Raw genomic sequence first — 26,126 nt, 5'->3', positions numbered from 1 at the left:
ATCCAAATGGACATTCTGGATGTTTGTATTTTTAGAAATTAAATTAGTTCTTTTGTGAAGGAATAGCCTAGTACAAGGGGTAGGCAATTCTGGTCCTCGAGAGCCACAGGCAGGTCAGGTTTTCAGGATATCCACAATGAATTTATGTGAGTTGGATTTGCATGCAATGCCTCCTTGAGATGCAAATATCTATCTCATGCTTATTTATTGTGGATATTCTGAAACCCTGACCTGCCTATGGCTCTCGAGGACTGGAATTGCCTACCCCTGGCCTAGTAGCTAGAGCAACAGCATGTTCAAATTCCACTGACTCTACTGGAAGCCTTGGGCAAGTCACATAACCCTCCATTGCCTTAGGTACAAACTTAGATTGTAAGCCATCTGGAACAAAAAATACTTAAATCCTAACACACACATGAAAAAGCTTCAGGTTACTAAGTCATTCCTAAGTTCTCTTTTAATTATCTTGCTTTCTTGTGATTTTTTTCCCCTCTTTTTCTATTTTATTATAATACAGTATGTGCAAAAATATAAAAATTCTGTCCCATTCTTAGAAAATATTGCAATAAAGAGGCAAGACTGAAGTTTTAAAAGAGGCACTCATGCAGTTTATCTCTCAAGGCATCCCTGATGTTGCATAAAGTGCTCATCTATTCAACAAAACCAAATGAGGTTTCTAAAGTACAAGGTTGAAATATTATAAAATCTTTTAACTCAAACTCACAACAAGAAATTAAAAGCTCAAGCCTTTCAGCGCAAAACCTGGCAGATGCCTTTTGTAACAAAATTATCAATATACGAAACAAATTTGCCTCTAACCCAATCATTACCCCGCCTGAAACATAAATGTTCCAACTTCAATATCCCAACATTAACAGAAATTAAACTAATTATCCAACAAATAAACTTAAAGAGTTCTCCATCTGAGATTATTCCCCCAGTAATATTAAAGAAATATTTTTCTTGTTTTGGACCATTTATACATTCTTTTATTAAAAAAAGTCTCCTCCGGGTTTATACCCAAGACTTGGAAAACATCTACTATACTTCCCATAATAAAAGACCACAAAATCAGTCTTGACGACCCTACGAACTACCGTCCTATTGCAAACATTCCATTCTTAGCGAAAATCACAGAGAGAGTGATATTTAACCAGTTATCAGATTTTGTCAAACCTACAAACATATTGCACCCCAACCAAACTGGTTTTAGGAAACATCATAATACTGAATATTCGTTAATTGGTCTCACAACTAATATTATCTATAATCTTGATCATCACAATTCAGTTATTTTGTTTTCCCTCGACCTTTCGGCAGCATTCGACACTATCGATCACTCTCTCCTCCTAGACAGGCTTCAATCAATAGGCATCGATGACTTATCACTACAATGGTTCACTTCCTTTCTATCTGACCGTATTTCTACGGTACGCTTCAACAATTCTAACTCTAAACCATTTTCCTATAATTACGGAATTCCTCAGGGTTCAATCTTGTCTCCATTGTTATTTAACATCTTTTTATCTCCACTTCTTAACCTTACCCAATCTATAGGTTTCACCACTTATGCCTATGCAGACGACATCCAACTGATTCATCCGGTTAACCCAGAAAATTCCAACGAAATAATGCAAATCAATCAAAAATTAGAAAAAATTGGCTCACACAAAACAAACTCGCCTTAAATATATCAAAGACAAAGGCTTTACTCTTCCCGTCAAAACAGGGATTAAAACTCTCTATCCCTTTCTCAATAGATAATACAACTATTGAATTAGTAACATCATTAAAGATACTAGGAGTAATAATTGATGACAAATTTTCTTATCAAGAGCATATTAGCAATATAGTTAAAAGCTGTTTTTATCGTCTACGCTTAATCCGCTCAATGTCTAAATATTTAGAACCACAATCCCTAAACATCTCAATACACTCTCTTATAATATCCAAATTAGATTATTGTAATTCACTTCTGTTAAATATCACCCAAAAAGAAAAAAGACGCCTACAAATAATACAAAATACCGCTATTAAAATAATTCACAAAGGGAAGAAATACGACCATGTAACTCCTTTTTTAATAAAATCACATTGGCTGCCCATCAATCAACGAATAACATATAAAATAGCATTACTAGTGTTTAAAACAATATCCACCAATGAACCACAATTCATAGATCGGCTTCTAATACCTCACACTTCAAATCGCTCCCTCCGATCTGATTCACAAGGGTTGCTTATGGTCCCTTCATTGAAAGTAATAGGAACTAGACGTCATGACATTTTTTCAGTCATGGCACCTCTTACCTGGAATACTCTTCCTTTATATATTAGAGAAATTAAGGATCTCAACCTATTTAAAACTAATTTAAAAACTTTTCTTTTCAAAACTACATTTAATCTCTAAAATTAACCATTTCTCTACGATCTAAAATTGGGGACTTCTTTATTAGCAATATCCCAATCCAAATGTTTTACCCTCCCTACTACAACCTCTCTTTCTCCCCTACGGGAAACAACAATTTGTAACTTTACCTCCTTTTGTTTTTTCCTAATGTATCTTAGTTTGCCTGTATTGTCAGTCTATCACCGCCCCTTTTTTTTATGTAGTATTATATATTTTAATGTTATATGTTAAATCTTTTTTTTTTTTATTGTAATTCGCTTAGATTATAATAAGCGAAACATCAAATTCAAATAAACTTGAAACTTGATAAGCACTAGTAGCAAAGTTAGGATGAAATTTATGGCTTTATTGTATTTCATATTTTTGTTTCCAGCTAGGATTTTAATTTGCTATTTTAAGTCTCTGTTTCTCATTTTTACAGAGACTGTCCCTGATTTTGATCCTATGTCCCTGATTTTTAAGAGTGTTGTACCTGATTTCTCTGTGGGAGAGCTGAGAGGTATGTGTCTAATATTTGAATTTAAACAGATATACAATAAACAATGTATTTCCACCCTTCCTTGTACGCAAAGGCTATAATGGAAACAAAAAGAATAGCTTACTGTGCGTTAATAAAGTGTTTGTATACTGCTAGAAATCACGTTAAGTCAATGCCATGCTTAATTTCCATAAATATCTGTGCTCTATGGCTTTACATTTATGTATCTGCTTAGTTATCTTGTCAAGAGTCCCATTCATAACTTTCCACATCCCCCCTACCATTTGGATTGCTAATGAATTTGATTGTTTGGGTCAATTTTTGCTTTCTCTCTGCTCATAACACCATCAGGCATCTGTTGTCCATTGTGTGGCAATGTCCGTTGTAGAGTGATAACAACTCTAGCTCTGCCGTTTAATATTTACTGAAAAGAGTGCCTTGTATGTTTTCTGTGGCTGGAAGTTAAACAGGGCTCGTATTTTGTTTCATAAATTGATTTCTAGCAGTGTATAAACACTGAGAATGGCTTTCAATTCTGACTTTTACAAATTGACTTTAGAAAAATATTTATTAGCTGAACAAGGGTTCCATAGCTATATCATTGTGAATCCAAATGTGTCTGAATCAGAAAGCTGTTACTTGCTAAGTGTTAAAAAAAAGATGGATATAAATGTTACCATTGCTAATTGTGTCCACTCTTGATTTGTGGTTCTTGGTGTTTGAGCCATCATGAAAATCTTAGCAGTGTAGTATGCTCAGACTGATTAGCATTGTAACAGTGGTCATTTTCCAGGGATAATGAGAGAATTATTTTTATTTTTTTTTTGGTTACTGTTTTTGTGCCCTGCAAGCAGGCTTATGTATAATGATTACTCTTAAAACATCCTTTTAGAATAATATTGATAGAATTTCTTTGCAATATAGCTAACCTTAATAAATTGCATCTTTATGAACATTGTCCTGTTGAAGTTCAGCAGGCAATAGCCAATATGTTTTTTTAAATGCTGTCCTTTGCTGGCTAAATTAGCCTTGGATATTCAATGCTAGGCCATATGAGGGCACCAGCACTGAATATCTGGGGCTTATTTTTATGGTACTGACCTCCAGAGCTTATTTGGGTTTCTGCCAATATGCAGCCAGGGCCTACATAACTTTTTTTTTTTGTCAAGGCTTCCCGCTAAATCCTGCAGAATACCCCCGCCACACTCTGATCCCCCTCCCTTCCCCCCCCTCTAAACAGACACCTCTAATCAATCCCTCCTTCCCTGGCACAGCTTGAACCCACTCCCACCTCTCAGTCCTAATAGGCACATTCCTCTCGGGGCCTACTGCAGCAATATGGCTGCCACAACCCTTTGCAGCAGCCTCCCAGTACTTTAAGTACCATAAGGCTGCTATGAGAGGTCATAGCAGCTATTTTAAAGTACCGTGAAGCTGCCGTGAGAGATTGTGGTAACCATTTTGCTGTAAGAGTTGCTAGGGGCAGAAGCAAATGGGCTTTGATCCTTTCCCCACTGGACTACAAGGAATCATAGGCTGGAGAGGTGCTTATCAGGATCAGGAGATGAGAGGTAGGTTCAAGCTGTGCCTGGAGATGGGGGATCAGAAGAGAGTGTTCTGTTTAGGGTAGATGGGTGGGGGAAGGGTCATTCTACAGGGTTTAATTTGGAAGTCTTGGACCAAGAAAAGATATGCATATCCCAGCCGATATTCAGCTAGGCCCCATATGGCTAACCAGGTGAAGTTAGGAAAATTTTGAAACAGTCTTAAATTCATGCATTTATCTATGTGAGTCCTAGCACTGAATACTGCTGGCGCCGGTGCAACTGCCATTCTCCCCAACTCCACCCTCTTATACTGCTTCTGACCTGTCCATTTTAAAATTGACCAGTCAGAGCTGATACTCAGTGCCCTGCCCACTTACATACTACTGAATATTGGCGCTGCCTGCTTAAATTGCTTAGAATATCGGACCTGGTAGTATGTAAACACCACTTTATTTACTTATCTTTATCACCATCCCCATGTGTTTAGCTAAATGGTACAATGCACCCAAACAGGAGATCCTAACTTGTCACGGTAGAAACACAAAGAAAACAGAGAAGGCGACCTGTAGTGTTCAATATTTTATTGTGGTCAAGATTCGACACGTACGTGTTTCTGCCTTAAGGCCTTCCTCAGGAGTCTGAGCCTCAATGCAGAGTATTATGTTGCAGTTTTTGCTCCAGTATTCTGGAGAAATCAGTACACTGCTCGACACAGCGGACAAACTTTTCCAATGGTTATTTTGTTCGTTTTGTTTCCCCAAATAACTATTTGATCCGAGCATCACAGTCATAAGTGAGAAAAATTATGATATAATACTCTGCATTGAGGCTCAGATTCCTGAGGCAGGACTTACAGCCGAAACACATACGTGTCGAGTTTTGACCACAATAAAAATATTGAGTACCACAGGTACTCTAGCTAAATAGTACAAACATTTTACGTTTAAGATTTGCCTATCCTAAGAAAATGTGAGTGATACCACAGATGTAGGGAACAAAATATCAAGCTCTGTTAAGGCTTCAAGTTGCATTATTTGCCGCTTAACCTAAAGGGCCCTAATGCAGCTTGACTATTTTTAGCACAGTGATATTTAGGTCACTGCAAGTTATACAGTAATGAGATACAAAAAAAAATGCAAATGCATGTAAAGCAGCTCACTACTATCTAAAAACCATAATATGTCACATTTTGGTTCCCAAATCATGGTAAAATAACCCCAACCATAAGTTAGGGCTATTGAACTGTGCTGAGAGCATTGGGCCTCAGAACCACAGCCAAGACCATGGGACTGCTATAAGCCCCACCCCACAAAAAAAAAATCAGGTTCCTCCAAACCAAGGTCCCCACAGCTCCCCATCCCCCTTCAGTGAGGGCTTCTGAACTCCTACTTTGTGGTTCAGTGGGTGATGGGCAAGAGTAATTCTTCAACGATCCTGCACTGCTGATGCTGCCTTCAAAATGGAGCCACCTAGTGGTAATTTAGCACTACTGTAATTTGAGGTCAAATTTCTGTATATGGAAAATGACTCTTAGTGGTAGTAGTGCAAGACTATTGCTGTCCAGCTGCTCCAGAGCACCATTTTGGAGGTAGTGCCAGTTGGGTAGCAGTGAAGGTGGATTGCTCCTATTCATCACCTACTGGACCACCAGATAAAGGCCCGGAGGCCCTCACTGAAGGTGGGTCCTTGGAAGGTCAGGGGGAGGCTTTGATCGAGGTGGGGAGTTTGGGGACGCTTGTTTCAGGGGGAGGCTTGATGGGGGTATGGGTTTAAAGTACTGTAGTGGCCCCTTTAAAGGATTGAGCTTGGGAGCATCAAGCAGTGGCTTTGAAGCCTGATGCTTCGGAGTACATAGAATAACACTGCTTGAAATATGGCTCCTAAGCAGAATTAAACTAAACTAAACTAAACTAAATCTTGGATTTATATACCGCATCATCTCCGCAGATGGAGCTCGACACGGTTTACATGGTTAGGGAAGGAACGGAACTCCAGTGGAATTATATAAGTAAGGGAGGAGAGAGGTTGGGTGTAAGAGTGACAGGAACGGGACGGGGTTACGTTTTGGAGAAGAGCCAGGTCTTCAGATGATTACGGAAAGGTAGAAGTGGGCTCAAATTGCGGAGAGGGGAAGGGAGACTGTTCCAGAGCTGAGCGATTCTGAAAGGGAGGGAAGAGCCAAGTTTACCAACAAGGGAGATGCCTTTTAAGGAGGGGTAGGAAAGTTTTAATTTTTGCGTGGATCTAGTGGAGGTTGGATTTGAGGAATTCCAGGATAGAGGGATAAAAGGAGGGAGGATACCATGGAGGATCTTGAAGGTTAGACAGGCACATTTAAAGTGATTTCTATTCCGCCTTTATCTTGCGGTTCAAGGCGGATTACATTAGAATTGTATGATATTAAGAAATACATATTGTTAAGGAATAGTTTGAATATTTTCTAATTTGTTAAGAAGTAGATAGTATAGCAGGAAGAGTTTGGGGCATGTCTGGTTGTGTTATATTGGTTTTATGTATTTTTTGAAGAGTAGGTTTTTTATTTCTTTTTTGAAGGTTTTGTAGTCTGTGGTCAAGATCAGCAGATTGGTGAGTTTTCTGTCCAGAATTAGTCTTTTACCATGGAATTCAACAGCCAGCAGTACTGAGATGCTGCAGGTTGCTGAATCCAATGATAAATCAAGGTGCAGGAAAAGCTCATCTTTTATCACACTACGATAACTTTCCTCTTTATAGAATGGAGCACTTTCTTCTGTTTGACAAAGTTATCTATGTATTTTCTCAAATGTTTTGTGGAGCAGAACATTTCAGCAGGGATAATACCTAGAAACACAATAGCAGGTTATCATATACACCCAATTCCAATCGTGACAGCAACCCACATACATGACCAAACATCCAGGAAACTTCACTCTCCCAGAAACCTGATAGACTGCCAAATAGCCACACATGAAAGCATCCTTCCCTTGTGGGGAAAAAGACCACCCCGAAAGCCAAGTATGACAGCCCACAAACCATTTCCACCACCAAGAAACCTCCTCCACCCAAAATGTATCTCCAATCCTCATACAAAGTACACCTCAATTGCTTGCGCATACATGAACATAAGATTGATTGGCCCAAAGGCTGACTTAATAAAGGACTGGATAGTTAAAGACCAGATAGGCTGCCTGTTCCTAGCCAAAACCTGGCTAACCTCCGACTCAGACCCCTGCATAACTGAATTCTGTCCCAGGGGATACAAACTAGAGATAGCATGCCAAGAAAAAAAGCGTGGGGGAGAACTAGCCATCCTAGTAAAAAACAACCTTAACATAAAAGTCCTAGACAAATACTCCACCCCCCACTTGGACCTTCTAGCCTGCCAACTATCCGATGACTCACTCAAAGGCACCATGACCTGCCTACTCTGTTACATATCACCAGGAAAATGGAACACCACAAAACACGAACTCGAAGACTTCATCTTCCAGAACTCCTTAACCTCAATACACAACCTACTCCTTGGAGACATAAACCTCCATCTTGAAGACTACACCTCCAAACAAGTTGATGGACTTCTCTCATACCTCAAAGCACTTTCCTACCAAATTCTTAACCCTCAACCCACGCACGAAAAAGGCCACCAACTTGATATTGCTGCATACATGACCCAATACCCTCATACACCAGATATCCACATCTCCAATGGGGCCTGGCACCCCTCCCTCTGGTCAAACCATTACAAATATACCTTCAACATCAATTGGGCTCAAAGCAATAATAAGCCCGAACCCCAAAAAACATCCTTCAAAACCCGCAAAAAAATCGAACCAACCATATTCTGGGACCAAGCTGACCTTGCAGTCATCTCCACTGACCCTAAATAATTCATCTGCCATTGGCGTACCTTAAGCGAAACCATCCTGAATGAGCTTGCTCCAGAAAAATCAAAACATAGAATCTGCAGGACGTCGGACAAATGGTTCGACACCGAACTTCTCCAACTAAAAAGGCGCTGCAGACAGCTCGAAAGAATCTGGAAAGAAAAGAGCCAAGAACATACCAAAGTAGAATGGAGAAGCCTAATTAAACAATACAAGATCAAACTTAAGGAAAAACGAAAAGCTTACTACTCCAAACTAATTGGCTTAGAAGCCCCAGACACAAAAAAACTTTTCAAACTAGTAAAAAGCCTCACTGACACCAAGCCACTCCTAGCCGCACAAGGAAACCACCCACCAACAGCCACCCAACTAGCAGACCATTCATTATAAAAGCAAGATCACTACAATCAGGTCCACGTTCAACAACATACCAACCCACCTTGACGAGATAATAATAAACACTACAACAGGAGAAGCCATCGCAGCGGACAGGACCTGGACCAACTTCCCAGTAGTACAATGGACTGACATGAACCAACTCTACAAAAAATACAGCCAATCATCATGAAACCTGAACAACTGTCCCTCATATCTGCTAACAAACGCCTCCCCCAAATTTAGAGCCAGCCTCATGCAATGGATACAAACCACACTCACGGAAGGTCAATTCCCACAAGACCTAGGAGAGATCATAATCACCCCAATATTAAAAGATCACAAAGGCCCAATAGATAGCCCCTCAAACTATAGACCCATCACCTCAATACCATTATACGTTAAACTAATAGAAGGTCTAGATGCTCAATATCTTACCAACGACCTAGAAGACCATAATCTACTTCACCCCTCACAATCAGGGTTCAGAACCAACCATAGTACAGAGACACTACTAGTAACTCTATTAGACACAGCCCAACAGCATCTTAGCAAAGGAAGAAGGATGCTGATAATTCAACTCGATCTCTCTGCAGCTTTTGACCTGGTAGACCACACCATACTACTTCAGATACTAAAAGCCATAGGGATTTCAGGAGGGGTTTACAACTGGTTCCAATGATTCCTTAAATCAAGAACATACAGAGTAAAGACAAATGATCTTAAATCAGACCCCTGGTCCAACCCCTGCGGAGTACCACAAGGGTCACCACTGTCGCCCATGCTCTTCAACCTCTTCATATCCTCCCTTGGTACCACTCTAGAAAACCTAGACATAATATCATTCAGCTACGCAGATGACATAACCATACTCCTCCCCTTTGATGCTCCAGATCCCACTTCAACAGACAATCTTAAAAAAATACTAGAAGTAGTGAAAAAATGGATGATAGACCACAAATTGAAGCTGAACCCGGACAAAACAAACTTTCTATTGCTTGAAAAGGACAAAACTCCATCCATAGCAGAATTAGAAATAAATGCCACCAAATACCCGATACAGTCTGCGCTCAAACTCCTAGGAGTGACGATAGATAGATGCTGTACAATGCAGATCCAAATCAGCAAGACCACCCAAAAAGCATTTCTAACTTTGCACAATCTACGAAAAATAAGAAAATTCTTTGACAAAGAGCAATATAGGCTCATAGTCCAATCCCCAGTCCTAAGTCTAGTGGACTACTGTAATATCAGACTGTACAGAACACAACCCTCAGACTGATCTATTCACATGGAAAATTTGACCACATCACCGATGCCTACCTAGACTCACATTGGCTACCTATACAAGCACGACTTCAATTCAAATTATACTGTCTATTATTCAAAGCAATAAACGGTACAGCCCCCACCTACCTAAACAATCGCCTAAACTGGAACCTCACAATAAGACAAAGGAGAACTCCGACCCCATTTACCTACCCCCCACTCAAAGGTACTCAACGCATGAAGATGTATGACAACCTATTAGCGACGCAGGCAGCGAAACTAGACCCTTCCATCACTAACTTGCTGACAGCAACAAGCGACTACAAATCATTTCGAAAGGAAATCAAAACCCGGCTATTCAAAAAACACATCCAGCTATCCTAACTCTCCCCATGTCCTTCCCTCCCCTGAAAATAACTCCCCCTCAAATTGATCCTCATCTTGCATTTTCTCCTCAAAGTTTCAACTACGAAACCAGCCCCTAAATTGTTATAATTCTATATCCGGCCAGTTGTCTCCTGATTTCTACTCATATTGTTATTTCTCCTCTGCTCCCTACCCTTCTTGTAACCTCTCCTCTAAGACTCAACTATGTAACCAGCCTCTAGTGTGCAATTTCTCCTGGAAATGTCCAGTTTTCTTCTGTTGTAAGGTACAGGCGGAATAGAAGTCACTAATGTAATGTAATGTAAGGATCTGAGTTATGTGTGGTGGTGTTAGGTGCCATTGACTAGTTCTTGAGTCCTAGTGACTTGATGAATTGTGGATCTAAAAAGAAATCGGTTTTGTGCTAGTCCAGAAAGGTCATCCAGTGTCATCCCCATGGTTGTTTTTAACAAATGTCCAGCCATCTGATTGCAAGTCGCTCTCTTCGCCTGGTTCCTTCTCCAGTGATTTCTCTCTTCTGATGGTATGTCCAAAATAAGACCATTCTAACTTAATCATTTGGGCTTCTAGAGAAAGAGCCGGTGTGATCTCTCCCAGAATTGATTAGTTAGTTTTTCTGGCAGTTCATAGCATACCCAAAATCTTTCTCCAGCACCAAAGCTCAAATGAGACAATTTTCTATCTGTCTTGTTTCCATAGTGCCCAGCTTTCGCATCTGTAACTGACCACTGAGAAAATGAGTGTGTGGAGAAATCTGATCTCATTTGGAGTATTAAACTAAAACTAAACTAAACCTTAGGTTTGTATACTGCACTATCGCCACAAGCGTAGAGCTCGGCACGGTTTACAGGGTTAGGTTGAAAAGGAACTACAATGAAGGGTTATAGGAAAGGAGCTAGGAAGATAAAGAGGGACAGGGTACCAAAGAGCGGGAGGTGTTAGATTTTTGAAAAGAGCCAAGTTTTCAGGTGTTTGCGGAAGGATTGGAGGGAGCTTGAAATTCTGAGCAGGGTTGTGAGGTTGTTCCAGAGTTCTGTGGTTCTAAAGGGGAGGGATGTTCCTAGTTTTCCTACGCGGGATATACCTTTTGCAGAGGGGAATGATAGTTTCAGTTTTTGGGAGGACCTAGTGGAATTAGGATTAGAGGAGTTCCAGAAGAGTGGGATAACGGGAGTGAGGATTCCATGTAGGATCTTGAAAGCTAAACAGGCACATTTAAAGAGGACTCTGGAGTGAACTGGGAGCCAGTGAAGTTTGGACAGGAGTGGGGAGATGTGGTCGAACTTGCCTTTAGCAAAAATAAGCTTGGCCGCGGCGTTCTGGATTAGCTGAAGTCTATGGAGTTTTTTTTTTAGTTAGGCTTAAATAGATGGAGTTGCAATAATCCAGTCTAGAGAGGATGGTGGATTGAACAAGGACGACAAAGTGAGAATGACGAAAGTACGATCTCACTTTCCTCAGCATATGAAGACTAAAGAAGCATTTTTTTACCAAGAAAATGAAGGAGAGAGAGGAGTCTATGATGATGCCAAGGACTTTGCTTGAAAACTCAAGCTGAAGAGTGGAGCCGGAAGATAAAGGGATGGAGGTGGGTAAATGACCTAATATTGGGCCGAGCCAAAGTAGATTTGTTTTGGACTCGTTCAATTTCATTTGTACAGAATGTGCCCAGGATTGAAGGTTCATTATACATACAGATATGTTCTCAGCGAGGTTAGTGAGGTTCGAGTCGGTCTCAAGGAGGATGAGGATATCATCAGCATAGGTGTAGAGAGTTTCCAGGGGGGATAGATGAAGGAGTTTCAAAGAGGACATGTAAATATTGAAAAGGATAGGAGAGAGGGGTGAGCCTTGCAGGACTCCACATATCGGCTTCCAGGGAGGGGATGAAGAACCATTTATGTTAACGGTGTAGGAGCGTAAGCGTAGGAATTTCGAGAACCAGTCTAGGACTGTGGAACTTATGCCTATTTCAGAGAGTTGGAAGATTAGGATATCATGATGGACGACGTCGAAAGCTGCGGAGAGGTCGAATTGTAGAAGTATAGCGAATTTGTTGTGAGAATGAAGTTGTTGTACCTTAGAGATTAGTGAGGCTAATAGGGATTTGGTGCTGAAGTTGGGTCTGAAGCTGAATTGGTGGGTTAGGAGAATAGAGAATCTTTCTAGGTAGGATGAGAGTTGAGTGGATATGATGGATTCTAACATCTTGGTTAGGAGAGGGATATTTGCTATTGGACAGTAATTGGAGGGAATAGAGGGGTCAAGGTCGGTCTTTTTCAGTAGAGGGATTAGTGCAATATGTCCCATTTCGGAGGAGAAAAGGCCCGATGTTAGAGCATCGTTTATAAGTTTGGTGAGGGAAGCGATGGCCTGTGTAGAGATATTCTCAAATAGGTAGGAGGGGATAGGATCCAAGGTACATTTGCAAGTTTTTAGTTTGAGGCAGAGTTTGGAGATTTGCAATTCGGAAACAAGCTCAAAAACGGTCCAGGATCTGTCAGCTGGAATGGGATTGGAGACAGGTAGGGAAGGGTTGAGGTCAGTAGAGATTAGGGAGTTGTAGGAGAATGTAGGCGGGAAGGAGCATCTTAGGTGGTAACCTTTTCATTGAAGAATTTTGCAAGGGCATCTGCTGATAGAGACGAGGGGGACAAGGATGGGTCCTTTTTTGTAGTTAAGGAGCGCCAAATGTTAAACAACGCACTGATCTGGTTGTTGGATCTGGAGATTTTATCTCCGAAGAAATTCTTCCTGGCTTTTTTTTAGTAATGAATTGTAAAGTTTAATATTGATCCTCCAGGTCTGTCTATCTGAGGGGGATTTAGATTTTTTCCATTTGTGCTCCAAAGTGCGACATTTCTGTTTCAGTTCTCTATGGAGCGGAAAATACCAAGGGGCCTTTCGGGGGTAGGAGATGGTTTTTGTGGATATTGGAGCGAGGGAGTGATAGATGGATTCGGAGAGGGAGATCCAATTGCACCAGCAGGATTCAGAGTCTGTAGGCTTAGGATTGGAGGAGAGTTGGTTGAGAAATTTGGACCAGAAAAGATTACTCAAAATTTTCTTGCGGAAGGTTATTGAATGGGAGGAATGTTATGGGGATTCAAGGTGTGACATGAAAATGGGGAGGCAAGTAGCCCCTAAGAAGTGGTCAGACCAAGGGACTTGTTCCCAACGGGTGTCATCGGTTGAAGTTTTGAAGGCAGTAAGGTCGAGGAAAGTGGTGAAGTCTAGTGTATGTCCTTTTTCGTGGGTTGGAGAAGAGGTAGGTGAGGGAAAACCTAGAGAGGTAAGGAAGTTGTTAAATTTGATCGTGTCCTTGCTGTTGGTGTCATCAAGTGTTACCTTCTTGCTTTTAATACTTTGTTGAGAGTCTTCATTGAAGATCGACCAAGTGCTATTCTGCGGAGTATTTCCTCCCTGCTAGTTGCTTCTTTGTTTACAAAAGAGCCCAAGAGACTGAAATCCTTTACAATTTCTATTCTATCACCTTCAAGCTCAAAATCTTCATTATTTTCCATGTTCATGATCTTCGTCTTGTTTATGTTCAATTCTAATCCTTTGTTATGACTTTCGGCTTTAACTTTTCTCAGTAGATACAGCATGTTGTCTTTGCTGGTGGTCAGATGAGTATTATATCATCTGCATAGTGCGGGTTGTTTATATTTCAGCCACCAACTTTGAAACCGACACTCTCTTCTTCCACATTTGCTTTTCTGAAGATGGTTTCAGCGTACAGGTTGAACAGGTAAAGTGACAAGATGCATTCTTGCCTGATGTCACATTTTATTGGAATTCAATCAGTGTTGCCAAATTCAGTTATCACTGCAGCTTCTTGATTTTCATATTATGTGTTTGGTAGTCAATGAAGCAAATGTATGGGGGGTTTTGGTATTTTTTACTTTTCTCCAATATCCATCTAACATTGGCAATAATGTCTCTTGTCCCTTGACCTTTTTTGAAACAAGTCTGAACTTCAGGTACTTCTTGCTCAACATATGATTGGAGCCTTTGTTGTATTATTTTCAGAAATATTTTGCAGGCTTATGGAATTAATGCAATTGTTCTGTAGTTGTTACAGTCCTTTCTTTAGTATAGGTATGAACAGTGATCTTCTCCAATCGGTTGGCCATGTATTTTCCTTCCAAATCTGTTGACACAATCGCGTGAGAGCCATGATAGCACATTCTGAGCCTTTTATTAATTCAACTGGAATACCATAGCTACCAGGTGATTTGTTTTTCGATAAAGCTTTAATCACTGCTCTGACTTCTTTTAAAATATCTGGTTCTTCTTCGACTTTAGTTTTCAGTTCAATTTCCCCAATGTAATCCTCATTGCCTTCTTTGTATAACTTTTACGTATATTCTTTCCATCTCTTTTTAATGCTTTCTGGATCATTCACTATCATTCCATTTTCGTCTTTAAGCATCCCCATTCGAGGTTGGAATTTCTGCCGCAATCTCTTAATCTCCTGAATCTCTTAGCATTTAATGCACACTAGTTCTAATATTGCATACCAAATCCATTAGCGCATCTTAATAAAAGGACCCTAAGTCATCTTGGGCGTAGATGTTTTTTTAGCAGCATGGATGAGTCACAGAATATATACATAGATGTGTATTTTATATCCTGTAAATATCGTTATAAAATTAAATCAATAGGGGAGCATTCAATCAACCTATAAACAAAATACATCCCCTAATTTCCCTTGTTTTTCTATGGATCCTCAGATGGCAATCTAGATCATAGTTTAGTTCTTTAGTTGCCTTCGTCATCACAGTGGACCCTAGCATCCGGTAACTGTGATTTGGGTTATTCTTTACAATGTGCATCATTTTGCATTTGTCCACATTTCATTTCATCTGCCACTTGGGATGCCCAGTCTTCCAATTTCCTGCCTGCAATTTTTCACAATCTGTATTCGTTTTAACAACTTTGAACAGTTCAGTGTCATCTGCAAATTGAATAACCTCTATTCCAATTTTCAGATCTTTTATAAATAATTTAAATAGCACCAGTCCCAGTACAGATCTCTATGGCACTTCACTGTTTACTCTCCTCCAATGAGAAAAATGGCCTTTTAACCCTACCCTCTGTTTTCTATCCGATAACCAATTGCTAATCCACAACTTAACTTTGCCACCTATCCCATGACTCTTTTCTCAGGAGCCTCTCATGAGGAACTTTGTCAAAAGCTTTCTGAAAATCTGTAACTGCAGTTTAGGGCTCCTTTTACTAAGCTGTGATAGCGTTTTTAGCACACGCAGTATTTTAGCTTGCGCTAAACCCGTGCTACGCGGGTAGAACTAACGCCAGCTCAATGCTGGCGTTAGCGTCTAGTGTGAGTGGCAATTCAGCGCGTGCTAAAACTGCTATTGCAGCTTTGTAAAAGGAGCCCTTAGTATGCAGTTTTTCACAGTTTCTCCGCACTGAACCAAGCTGCACACAAAATCAGCTCCTCCCCTTAGCATGGCAATACACCAAGCCCAATAGTGCTCCTACTCTGATCACCTTGCTATCCTTCCCTATGCTGCCCATCAAACTATCATCATTCACAGAGGAATTCTATAAATGGTGCACAAATTTGGATGTACGCTTAATCTGTGTGTGGAATTTGAGTAGCAAGCCTATTTGTTCCAATAATAATTATTCCAATTTGGAATTACATGCTTATCTTGCTCAGTGATATTCTATAAAGATGTGTGTGTAAATCATTCCAGGGCAAAACAAAAAAGATCCACCAAGATAGTTCCACAGAAACAGAAGCCAAGCAGAAAACAAAAAAAATCTGTGGAGCGATAGCGATAGCAGTTTCTAGCGAGGGAAGCCGCGCTGAATGGTCTGCGCTGCTCCCAACACTCATTGAGTTCCTATGAACATTGGGAGCCACGCGGGCCATTCAGCACGGCTCCCCGCGCTAGAAATGTCTATCGCAGTTTCGTAAAAGAGGAGGTAAGTGATGTTAGTGCATCAGTCGCTTGGCTATTTTGCATGGAGTTTTACTAATTTGCATGGATCAGATCGGAAAATGGGTGAACAGTAGTTTTGTGCATCGGAGAATCCAATTCGATTGATCACTAAACTGGTCAAACTGGTTTAGCGACGATCGTTACACAATCGTTATCTTTTGTGCATCCCCTTGTCTTTTAAAATCTATTACCCTGATCCAAACATTCTTTCATTTCCAAAATAATAGAACAGAGAGCATATTTCAACCATATTATTGGATTAATTTCTGCTTACTCACTTTTTGTTAAGAAAGGGCTAATCAATGCAAGGTAGGCCCTATGAAAAAAATGTATTGACTCTGTACTTTAGATATGTTAAAACTGTTAAGACAAGGAACAAACCATACACACCAGTTTAAGCAAATACCAAATTGATTTATTGAATAATCAAAACCTGCCTTATTCAGTCTTCATTAAATCAATTTAGTATTTTGCATCATGTGGTGTATATGTTCTGCTCCTTGTCTGCACAGCTTTTGCACTCAAAGATCTCTGCCTCTCATCATTGCTGTGCCTTAGATGTGTTATCCTCCAGGCATCTTCTGTTGCTTAGTCTTTACAAAGAGGTTTTATGCATTTGTTAGACCCTTTGAATAAATAGGTTCAGAACCAGAGTTCTCCAGTTATATACATTAAAATCCACCCTAAACCCCAATTATTAAAGGCTCTTTATTTTTTAAAAAAAGTTATTAAAATGGACTTGTTACTTTATTTATTTTATATAATTCTAGCCTGCATTATTATCTAGGCAGGTTGAATAAAACATGCATAATAAAAACACCAGCTCAGTAAAAGACAATAAACTGTTATGTATCAAACAGAGAATATGTACAAAGGAATCCTATGTGGAAAGTATTGAACTGAGCAAGCTTAACAATGATTAGATGGTAACACCAGTAATTGAGAAGCAGCCAGTTCTGGGCAGACTTCTATGGTCTGTTTCCTAAAAATAGCAAAACAAATTGAGATTATGCATATGTAATATCACATCATATCTTAAGACATGAGTTTCTTGTTAGACAGACTAGTTGAACCAAATGGTTTATTTGCCTTCATCTACTATGTTGTTATGTTATATAAGATATTACTTTAATCATGTTTGATAACACACTTCACCAACAAAGATCAAAGTATGGTAGAAATCTAAATATCAGAGAACTTCAACAGAAAATAAATAAAGACCTAAGGGGAGATTAGTTTTCAACCTCTTCCTAAAATTGGAATATACTTTCTCCAAGCAAGGGCCCAGTGGACAATCATTCCATAATTTAGGACTTTTCACTGTGGAAAATCTAATTGACAAGTGGGCTGCAGCCTAAGAAGTTGAAGCAAAGATTGCTGTGAGGAATGCAGGTGCTGTGTAAATGCTTGGGTCAAGATTGAAAAAACAGGCATAGATTATAACATTTTATAATCTATGCATGTATATTGTATGTGTGTTATTACATTACATTACATTGATGTTTTCTGTCCCGCCAATACCTTTCAGTTCTAGGCGGTTTACAACAAAAAATTAGCCTGGGCATTCTCAGGGATGGAAGCACTGTGAAACCTGCATCGATCAGTGACCTCACACGACAACCCATTTAGCTGTATATTGTATATATTTATTAGTAATCAATAATAGTCAGTTTACAAAGGATAAGTCTCAGGCAATTGAGTTAACAGAACATATACAGAAAGCCAGCCTTCTGTATACCTGGTGTCTGTTCTAACTAATACATTGGTAAACTGATCTTTTATACATTCTTAACAACCTGAAACCACGTTAGTACATTCTACGTTCTTGATTTCTATTAGATATTCATATTTGTCATTTCATTATTATTTCATTAATTGGTCAACACATATACTTTCTGAGTCATATTGAAGCGTGATGTCTTATTGCCAAATAGCTTTCCTAATTTCCTTGACATATGTGCTTTTAATATCAAGGTCACTAATTTCCGAGCAAGGCCCACCCTTTTCCTGAACTTAATTGCACAGTTATCAATTTTTATCCTTGTGGTTGATATTATTTCTGGTAAGTCAACTTGACCTGGAGTTATAGTTATATGTTAATTTCCTTCTCATGGTGTTAATTTCCTTTTTTACAAACAAACTACATGTTTGTCATTGTCAGCAGATGTTTGCTAGTTTCTGTGTGAAAGATGAGCTTCTCATGAAAACTGCTTATGCCAGCAGAGAGAGTTAAATTGAGTGAGAAATATGATCTTCTAATAGTTTGTTTAAGGTACTTTTTAGACCTAATGTATCATTACCATATCTCTGTCAATCTGATATTCCCAGGGATCTGTCATCACCTCCAGTTTCATGGAGGTCTTAGGATCTTCACCTGTACAGATCTTTTTCTCCATCTGTTCCCTTAATTCTTCCTCAGGGAGATTACAAGGTTGATAGCTATAGTATGCGTCCAGATCTGGGAATGGTCGATATGGTTTGGTTAGATCATTTGACAAATTTCTTGAATAGTATGGTTTTCAGTTCTTTCCTGAATGTTTTCTAGTTGTGCATTGTGGTCAGCAGATCTGAGTGATGGTGGTCTATTTTTGCTACTCTGGTGGCTAGTAGACCATTATATATATTTTTTTGCTTTGCATGCCTTTGATTGGGGGATGGGTAAAGTGTGCTTAAGTTCTCCTTGGTCTGGATGTGTTTTTCCAGATTAGGCGGTTGTTCAGATAGCTTGGTCCATTTCCATTTAAGGCTCTGAATAGGGTGCAGTAGAATTTGTGTTGTATACGTGCTTGTACTGGGAGCCAGTGTGAGTCTTGGAAAGCTGAGGTAATGTGGTCGTATTTTTTCATCTATTAGTCTTAGGGCTGTATTTTTTCATATATTAGTCTTAGGGCTGTATTTTGAACTGTTTGTAATTGTTTTAGCATGTTGGCGGGGCATGACAGGTAAAGTATGTTACAGGAGTCCTGGAGTCCTAGGATTAGCGCTTGTACTATGAGTTTGAATTGTTCATTGTTGAAGTATTTTCGGTCTTGTCTTAAGTTGCGCATGGTTGCGACTGCCTTCTGAACCATTTTGCTGATTTGAAGTTGCATGGTGCAACCTTTTTCTATCATTATTCCCAGCAGTTTTAGGTTGGGTTGTAAGGGATATGTGATGGAGGTTATTTCTAGGTTTGTTATGGTTGAGGTTTTGTTTCTTTCTAGAAGTAAGAATTTGATTTTGTCTTGGTTCAGTTTTAATTTGTGGTCTCTCATCCATTTTGATACTGTTTCTAGTGCAATGTGTAGTTTGTTCATTGTGTTGGGGTGGTTTGGTCGAAAGGTCAGGAGGATGGTGATATTGTCTGCATAGCTGTATGACGTTATACCTTATTTATCTAAGCATGTGGCAAGTGTGGCTATGTAAAAGTTGAAGAGTGTTGGTAATAGTGGGGAGCCTTGGGGGACTCCGCAAGGGTTGTTCCAGGATTCTGATTGTTCATTGTTTGCTTTTACTCTGTATCTTCTTGAGTGGAGGAATCCTTCAAACCAATTGTAGACTTTGCCTGTGATTCCTATTGCCTCCATTGTTTGTAGTAGGATGTCGTGATCTACTAGGTCGAATGCTGCTGTGAGAGCGAGTTGTATGAGTAGCATTTTTTTCCCTTTGCTTAGGTGTTGTTTGGCTGTGTCTAGGAGAGAGACTACCGTATTTTCACGCATATAACGCGCGCGTTATACGCGTTTTTACCTACCGCGCATACCCCTCGCGCGTTATACGCGTGAGCGCGGTATACAAAAGTTTTTCTACATAGTTCCCACCCCGCCCGACGCCCGATTCACCCCCCCCAGCAGGACCGCTCGCACCCCCACCCCGAACGACCGCTCGCACGCGCTCCCACCCGCACTCGCGATCGGAGCAAGAGGGAGCCCAAGCCCTCTTGCCCGGCCGACTCCCCGACAATATCGGGCCAGGAGGGAGCCCAAACCCTCCTGGCCACGGCGACCCCCTACCCCCACCCCGCACTACATTACGGGCAGGAGGGATCCCAGGCCCTCCTGCCCTCGACGCAAACCCCCCTCCCTCCCTCCAACGACCGCCCCCCCCCAAGAACCTCCGACCGCCCCCCCAGCCAACCCGCAACCCCCCTGGCCGACCCCCACGACACCCCCACCCCCCTTCCCCATACCTTTGCTAGTTGGCCGGACAGACGGGAGCCAAACCCGCCTGTCCGGCAGGCAGCCAACGACGGAATGAGGCCGGATTGGCCCATCCGTCCCAAAGCTCCGCCTACTGGTGGGGCCTAAGGCGCGTGGGCCAATCAGAATAGGCCCTGGAGCCTTAGGTCCCACCTGGGGGCGTGGCCTGAGGCACATGGGCCCAACCCGACCATGTGCCTCAGGCCGCGCCCCCAGGTGGGACCTAAGGCTCCAGGGCCTATTCTGATTGGCCCACGCGCCTTAGGCCCCACCAGTAGGCGGAGCTTTGGGACGGATGGGCCAATCCGGCCTCATTCTGTCGTTGGCTGCCTGCCGGACAGGCGGGTTTGGCTCCCGTCTGTCCGGCCAACTAGCAAAGGTACAGGGAAGGGGGGTGGGGGTGTCGTGGGGGTCGGCCAGGGGGGTCGCGGGTTGGCTGGGGGGGCGGTCGGAGGTTCTTGGGGGGGGCGGTCGTTGGAGGGAGGGAGGGGGGTTTGCGTCGAGGGCAGGAGGGCCTGGGATCCCTCCTGCCCGTAATGTAGTGCGGGGTGGGGGTAGGGGGTCGCCGTGGCCAGGAGGGTTTGGGCTCCCTCCTGGCCCGATATTGTCGGGGAGTCGGCCGGGCAAGAGGGCTTGGGCTCCCTCTTGCTCCGATCGCGGGTGCGGGTGGGAGCGCGTGCGAGCGGTCGTTCGGGGTGGGGGTGCGAGCGGTCCTGCTGGGGGGGGTGAATCGGGCGTCGGGCGGGGTGGGGGTAGGGGGGTCGCCGTGGCCAGGAGGGTTTGGGCTCCCTTCTGGCCCCCGATATTGTCGGGGAGTCGGCGGTCCTTCGGGGTGGGGGTGCGAGTGGTCCTGCGGGGGGGGGGGGGGCAGGGCAGGGCGGGTAAATGGAGAGTCGGGACAGCGCACGGAGAGTCGGGGAGGGCGAAAGGAGAGTCGGGGTGGCCAGAGGAGAGTCGGGGCGGGCGAAAGGAGAGTCGGGGTGGCCAGAGGAGAGTCGGGGCGGGCGAAAGGACAGTCGGGCAGCATGCGCGTTATACCCGTGAGCGCGGTATACAAAAGTTTTTATACATAATATTGTGGTTTCTGCGCGCTATACCCGTGTGCGCGTTATACACGGGTGCGCGTTATTTGCGTGAAAATACGGTAGTTGTGTTTCTGTACTGTAGTTGCCTCTGAAGCCTGATTGTGAGGGATGAAGAATGTTGTGAGTTTCTAAGTATTTGGTGAGAAGTTTTGCTACGAGGCCTTCCATTAGTTTGACGTACAGCGGTATTTGAGGCTATAGGTCTGTAATTGGATGGCTGATCTGTTGCTCCCTTTGGGTCTTTCAGAATAGAGGTTATGATGATTTTGGCGACCTCTTGTGGAAATTGACCCTCTGTGAGCATGTAACTAATCCACCTCATGAGGTAGGTACAGAATCTAGTGCTGGCAGCTTTTAACAGGTATGGGGTTGAGGTCACAGGCTGCATGACTATATTTTTTGTAGAGTGTCTAGGTTGTGCCATTGTGTGTCTGGGAAATCTGACCAGTTTCTGTCTACTGCGTAGGCCTCGTTTTCTTTAGGTGGTATCGAGATTTCATTGAGGTGGTTTGGGGTCCCGGTGAAGGTGTTTCTGGCTGTTGATATTTTGTTTCTGAAAATTCAGCCAATTGATTGGCTGTGGAGGGTGGGGCGGTTTTGGTGGCCAGGTAGGGTTTGGTGTCTGTGAGTTCCTTTAGTAGTTTGAAAAGTTTTTTGGTGTCTTGCATTTCTATGCCTTTCTGATTGGTATAGTATGCCTTTCTTTTTTCTTTTAGCTTTTCTTTGTATTGTTTGTTCAGTGTTCTCCATGTTGTTTTTGTGTGTTCTCGGTTGTTTTTTCTCCATTCTCTTTCAAGATGTCTGCATTGTCGTTTGAGTTGCAGGAGTTCATTGTCAAACCATTTAGCTGAGCGTCTACAGATTCTGGTCTTTTTCTGCAGTTGTATCATGTCTTCGAGGATGGATGTGCTTAGGGTGCACCAGTGGTTAATGAAGTCCTTGTGGATTCCATCTTGTATCATGGTGTCTACTTTGTTCCAGAATTTAGGTGGCTTAATCTTTTTGTGTGCTTTGGATGTTAAGCTTTGGTTATTTTGTTTAGTTTTGCCCTGTGTCCAGTTGATTTTGAAGCTGTATATGTAGTGGTCTGACCAGAGAGTGCATGACCATGTTCCATTTGTGGTGTGAATTTCTGGTGTGGTGGGTTGTTGGGACATGAAGGCTGCTATGTCAAGTTGGTGGCCTTTCTCGTGTGTAGTTTGTGGGTCTAGGGTTTTGAGGAATGAGAGGAGGTTTTCTGTTTGGAAGATTTGTCTTCCAGGTATAAGTTAAGATCATAGAAACATAGAAGATGACGGCAGAAAAGGGCTACAGCCCATCAAGTCTGCCCACTCTGCTTACCCACCCCCTGTCTATGCCCTAATGACCCAATTTTCTTATCTTGACCCTCGTAGGGATCCCACATGGGTATCCCATTTATTCTTAAAGTCTGGCACGCTGTCTGCCTCGATCACCTGCACTGGAAGCTTGTTCCAATGATCAACCACTCTCTCTGTGAAGAAATACTTTCTGGTGTCGCCATGAAATTTTCCGCCCCTGAGTTTGAGCGGGTGACCTCTTGTGGCCGAGGGTACTTAATTGTTTCGATCATGTCTCCCCTCTCCCTACGTTCCTCGAGAGTGTAGAGCTGCAATTTATTCAGTCTCTCTTCATACGAGAGACCCTTGAGCCCCGAGATCATCCTGCTGGCCATCCGCTGAACCGATTCAATTCTGCGCACATCTTTACTGTAATGTGGCCTCCAGAATTACAGTTTCTCCATTCAAGAAGTACGTCCTGCATGGATTTCCGCTTCTGAGGTGCATGACCTTACATTTCTTAGCATTGAAGCCTAGCTGCCAGGTTGAAGACCAACTTTCCAATGTAAGCAGGTCCTGCGCCATATAATTCTGTAAACTGCATTCACTTACTATATTACATAGTTTGGCGTCATCGGCGAATAGTGTTATTTTACCTTGAAGCCCTTGAGTCAGATCCCCTATGAATATGTTGAAAAGGAGTGGACCCAGGACCGAGCCCTGCGGCACTCCACTGGTCACCTCCGATGTTATAGAGAGGGTACCATTAACCACCACCCTCTGAAGTCTGCCACTCAGCCAATCATTGACCCATGCAGTTAGTGTCTCTCCTAACCCCATCGATTCCATCTTGCTTAGCAGCCTGCGGTGTGGGACACTGTCAAAAGCTTTACTGAAGTCCAGGTACACGACGTCCAAAGACTCTCCCAAGTCCAACTTTCTTGTTACCCAGTCATACAACTCCATTGCCTCCCTTTCTTTCATGTAATCAACCCCACCTAAATTTCCCAGACCTGTTAAACTTCCCCAATTGAATTTGCTTTTTAAATCACCACCCACAACCCAAACCCCCTCCATCCAGATTTTAAAGAACAAACCCCTTTCACCATTCTGAGCATGTATATTAGGTATGTTAAAAGTTATATTCCTATGTCAGCTATCTGTACATAAAAGTTTGAAGTTAATTGATCTGTATATTTTAATCTTATAAATAATATTTTTTTTAAGTATGCCCAATTCCTTCTCATCAATCCTGCCTGCTATCCACACCACTTCTATCTCAATCATCTTCATACTTTGCAAAGGAAAGATTCTTGAACAGAAGTATCACCACTCCCAGTTTCTTTAAAGAATACAATGAGCAGATAAGCTCCCCATACCAACTAATTTTCAGTTTTTCATCCTCATGTTTAGTGGGCCTAGTTTCTTGCAAAAATGCAGTATCTGCCCTTTTCTGCTTCACTGGGCCATTGAGCCTGCTGACATTCAAAATGGTTATCTTAAGCCCCATACTCCTTAATAGTCCATGCTGCTACCATTCGTAGCTCCCACAATAATAAGTTTTCCATCCCATAATATCCCCCACCCCTTCCTATGAATCCTACACTTTCATCCCTGTATTCCTTCCTCTTCTTTTTAATGCTACTTCCTCATTTATCCTAAACCCCTTTCCCTCTCATCCTCTCTATCATCTCTTCCCCCTCCCTAACACTATTACCCCATCCATTCTCTTTCACACATTCTTTTCTAATTTACCTCTCCTTCCCCTCTCAGCCCTGTAACCACCACCTCCATCCCCATCAATATAACAAACACATCTTCAATCCAGATAAATCAGACAAACCAGATAGACTGGAAACATTGAAAAATGTCTGCCTCTTTTGTTAATTGACTTCCCCAGAGTCACAAGGAACTGCAGTAGGAATCAGACCCAATCCCCCTGGTTGCTCGGTCCACTGCATTAACTATTAGATGACTATTCCACTTCAACTAATTGTACTAAGGAAACTAGTTCATCAACTGTTTCACATGCTGATTCTGAATTAGTCTCATTATTCCTATTTTGTAAATTATTGTGCCTCAAGAAACAGACTTGTAATTCTTTCTCATTATTACACTTCAGAATTGTATTTGAATTATTAAAACGGTATGTAATCATAGCTTCTCTTATATTCAATGGATGCCTATAATCTCTTAAGGTACATTTATTATTTTATCTTTGCACACCACTGGTTAAAAATGCAAACACCAGTCATGAACCTTTCCCAATAAGGCATTTTGTATGTCTATAGCAAAAGAGTTACCCTGAGCAGTGCAGTACATATAAAAAGATCTGATGCTTCTTTAAATTTCTTTGGCAGCTTTAATGAATGACTTTCTTGATGTGTGCCTGAAAGGCAACCTAATACCATCAATTTGCTTCACCTCCTAGTGAGAAAATGGTGGGTTTCCTAGTGTCAGGAAAAGCATTGTTTTCTAAAAAAAAAAAAGACAACTTGGTCAAATGGTGAAAAGAACACTTTAGAAGGAAAGCATCTGAAAAGTCAATTTATGTGAAAAGATTCAGGAAAATAAATAGAATGTATATTAGTTTCAATTGCATCAGGAAGATGCTTACTGAAGTTTTACGAAAAACTTCTGTCCATTCTACAATATTACAAAACTAATGAAATGCAGTGGGCTTTATTAACTAGTGATGGTCTTAGAATTCTTGGGGTCTCAGATCGGGAAATAAATTTCTGGTTCATTTTTCTTTTCTTTATTTCATTTTCTTCCTTTTTTGGGGGAAAAGGGAGGTCTCGACTTATATTTGAGTATAAACAATAAACATAAATTAACAAAACTGGGTACAAATGGGCAAACGAGGGCAGGAGAGGTTACAATATCATAAAGAACAAATAAGATAGGAACAAAAGGAGGGTAGGTATATATGTATATATATTATATATATATATATATATATATATATATATATATATATATATAATTTGTTCTTTATGATATTGTAACCTCTCCTGCCCTCGTTTGCCCATTTGTACCCAGTTTTGTTAATTTGTGTTTACTGTTTATACTCGAATATAAGTCGAGACCTCTCTTTTCCCCCCCAAAAGGAGGAAAATGGTTGACTCGAATATAAGTCGGGCGGCTTAATATTCAAGTTTCCTGCCCCGTCAAGCTCTGCACCCAGCCCCCTTCCTTCCTCCCCTCCCCTGTCAGGCTCTGTGCCCATCACCCTTCCATTCTCCCCTCCCCTCCCCTCCC

At 41.6% G+C, this 26,126-nt stretch overlaps 1 protein-coding gene across 6 annotated transcripts in view; it reads left to right on the top strand.

Moving 5' to 3' along the window:
* CTNND2 (catenin delta 2) overlaps nucleotides 1-26,126 on the top strand; it is a 1,866,736-nt gene that overhangs the window by 1,079,437 nt on the left and 761,173 nt on the right. For all 6 annotated transcript variants that reach the window (XM_033929835.1, XM_033929832.1, XM_033929833.1 and 3 more), the window contains one exon: nucleotides 2,832-2,909. In XM_033929835.1, coding sequence (XP_033785726.1) covers nucleotides 2,832-2,909 — 78 coding nt within the window. The remainder of the gene's footprint in view (nucleotides 1-2,831; nucleotides 2,910-26,126) is intronic.

This window comes from Geotrypetes seraphini, chromosome 2 (genome assembly GCF_902459505.1).
Source record: "Geotrypetes seraphini chromosome 2, aGeoSer1.1, whole genome shotgun sequence".
NCBI lineage: Eukaryota > Metazoa > Chordata > Amphibia > Gymnophiona > Dermophiidae > Geotrypetes > Geotrypetes seraphini.
This window is presented reverse-complemented; position numbering and strand designations above follow the sequence as displayed.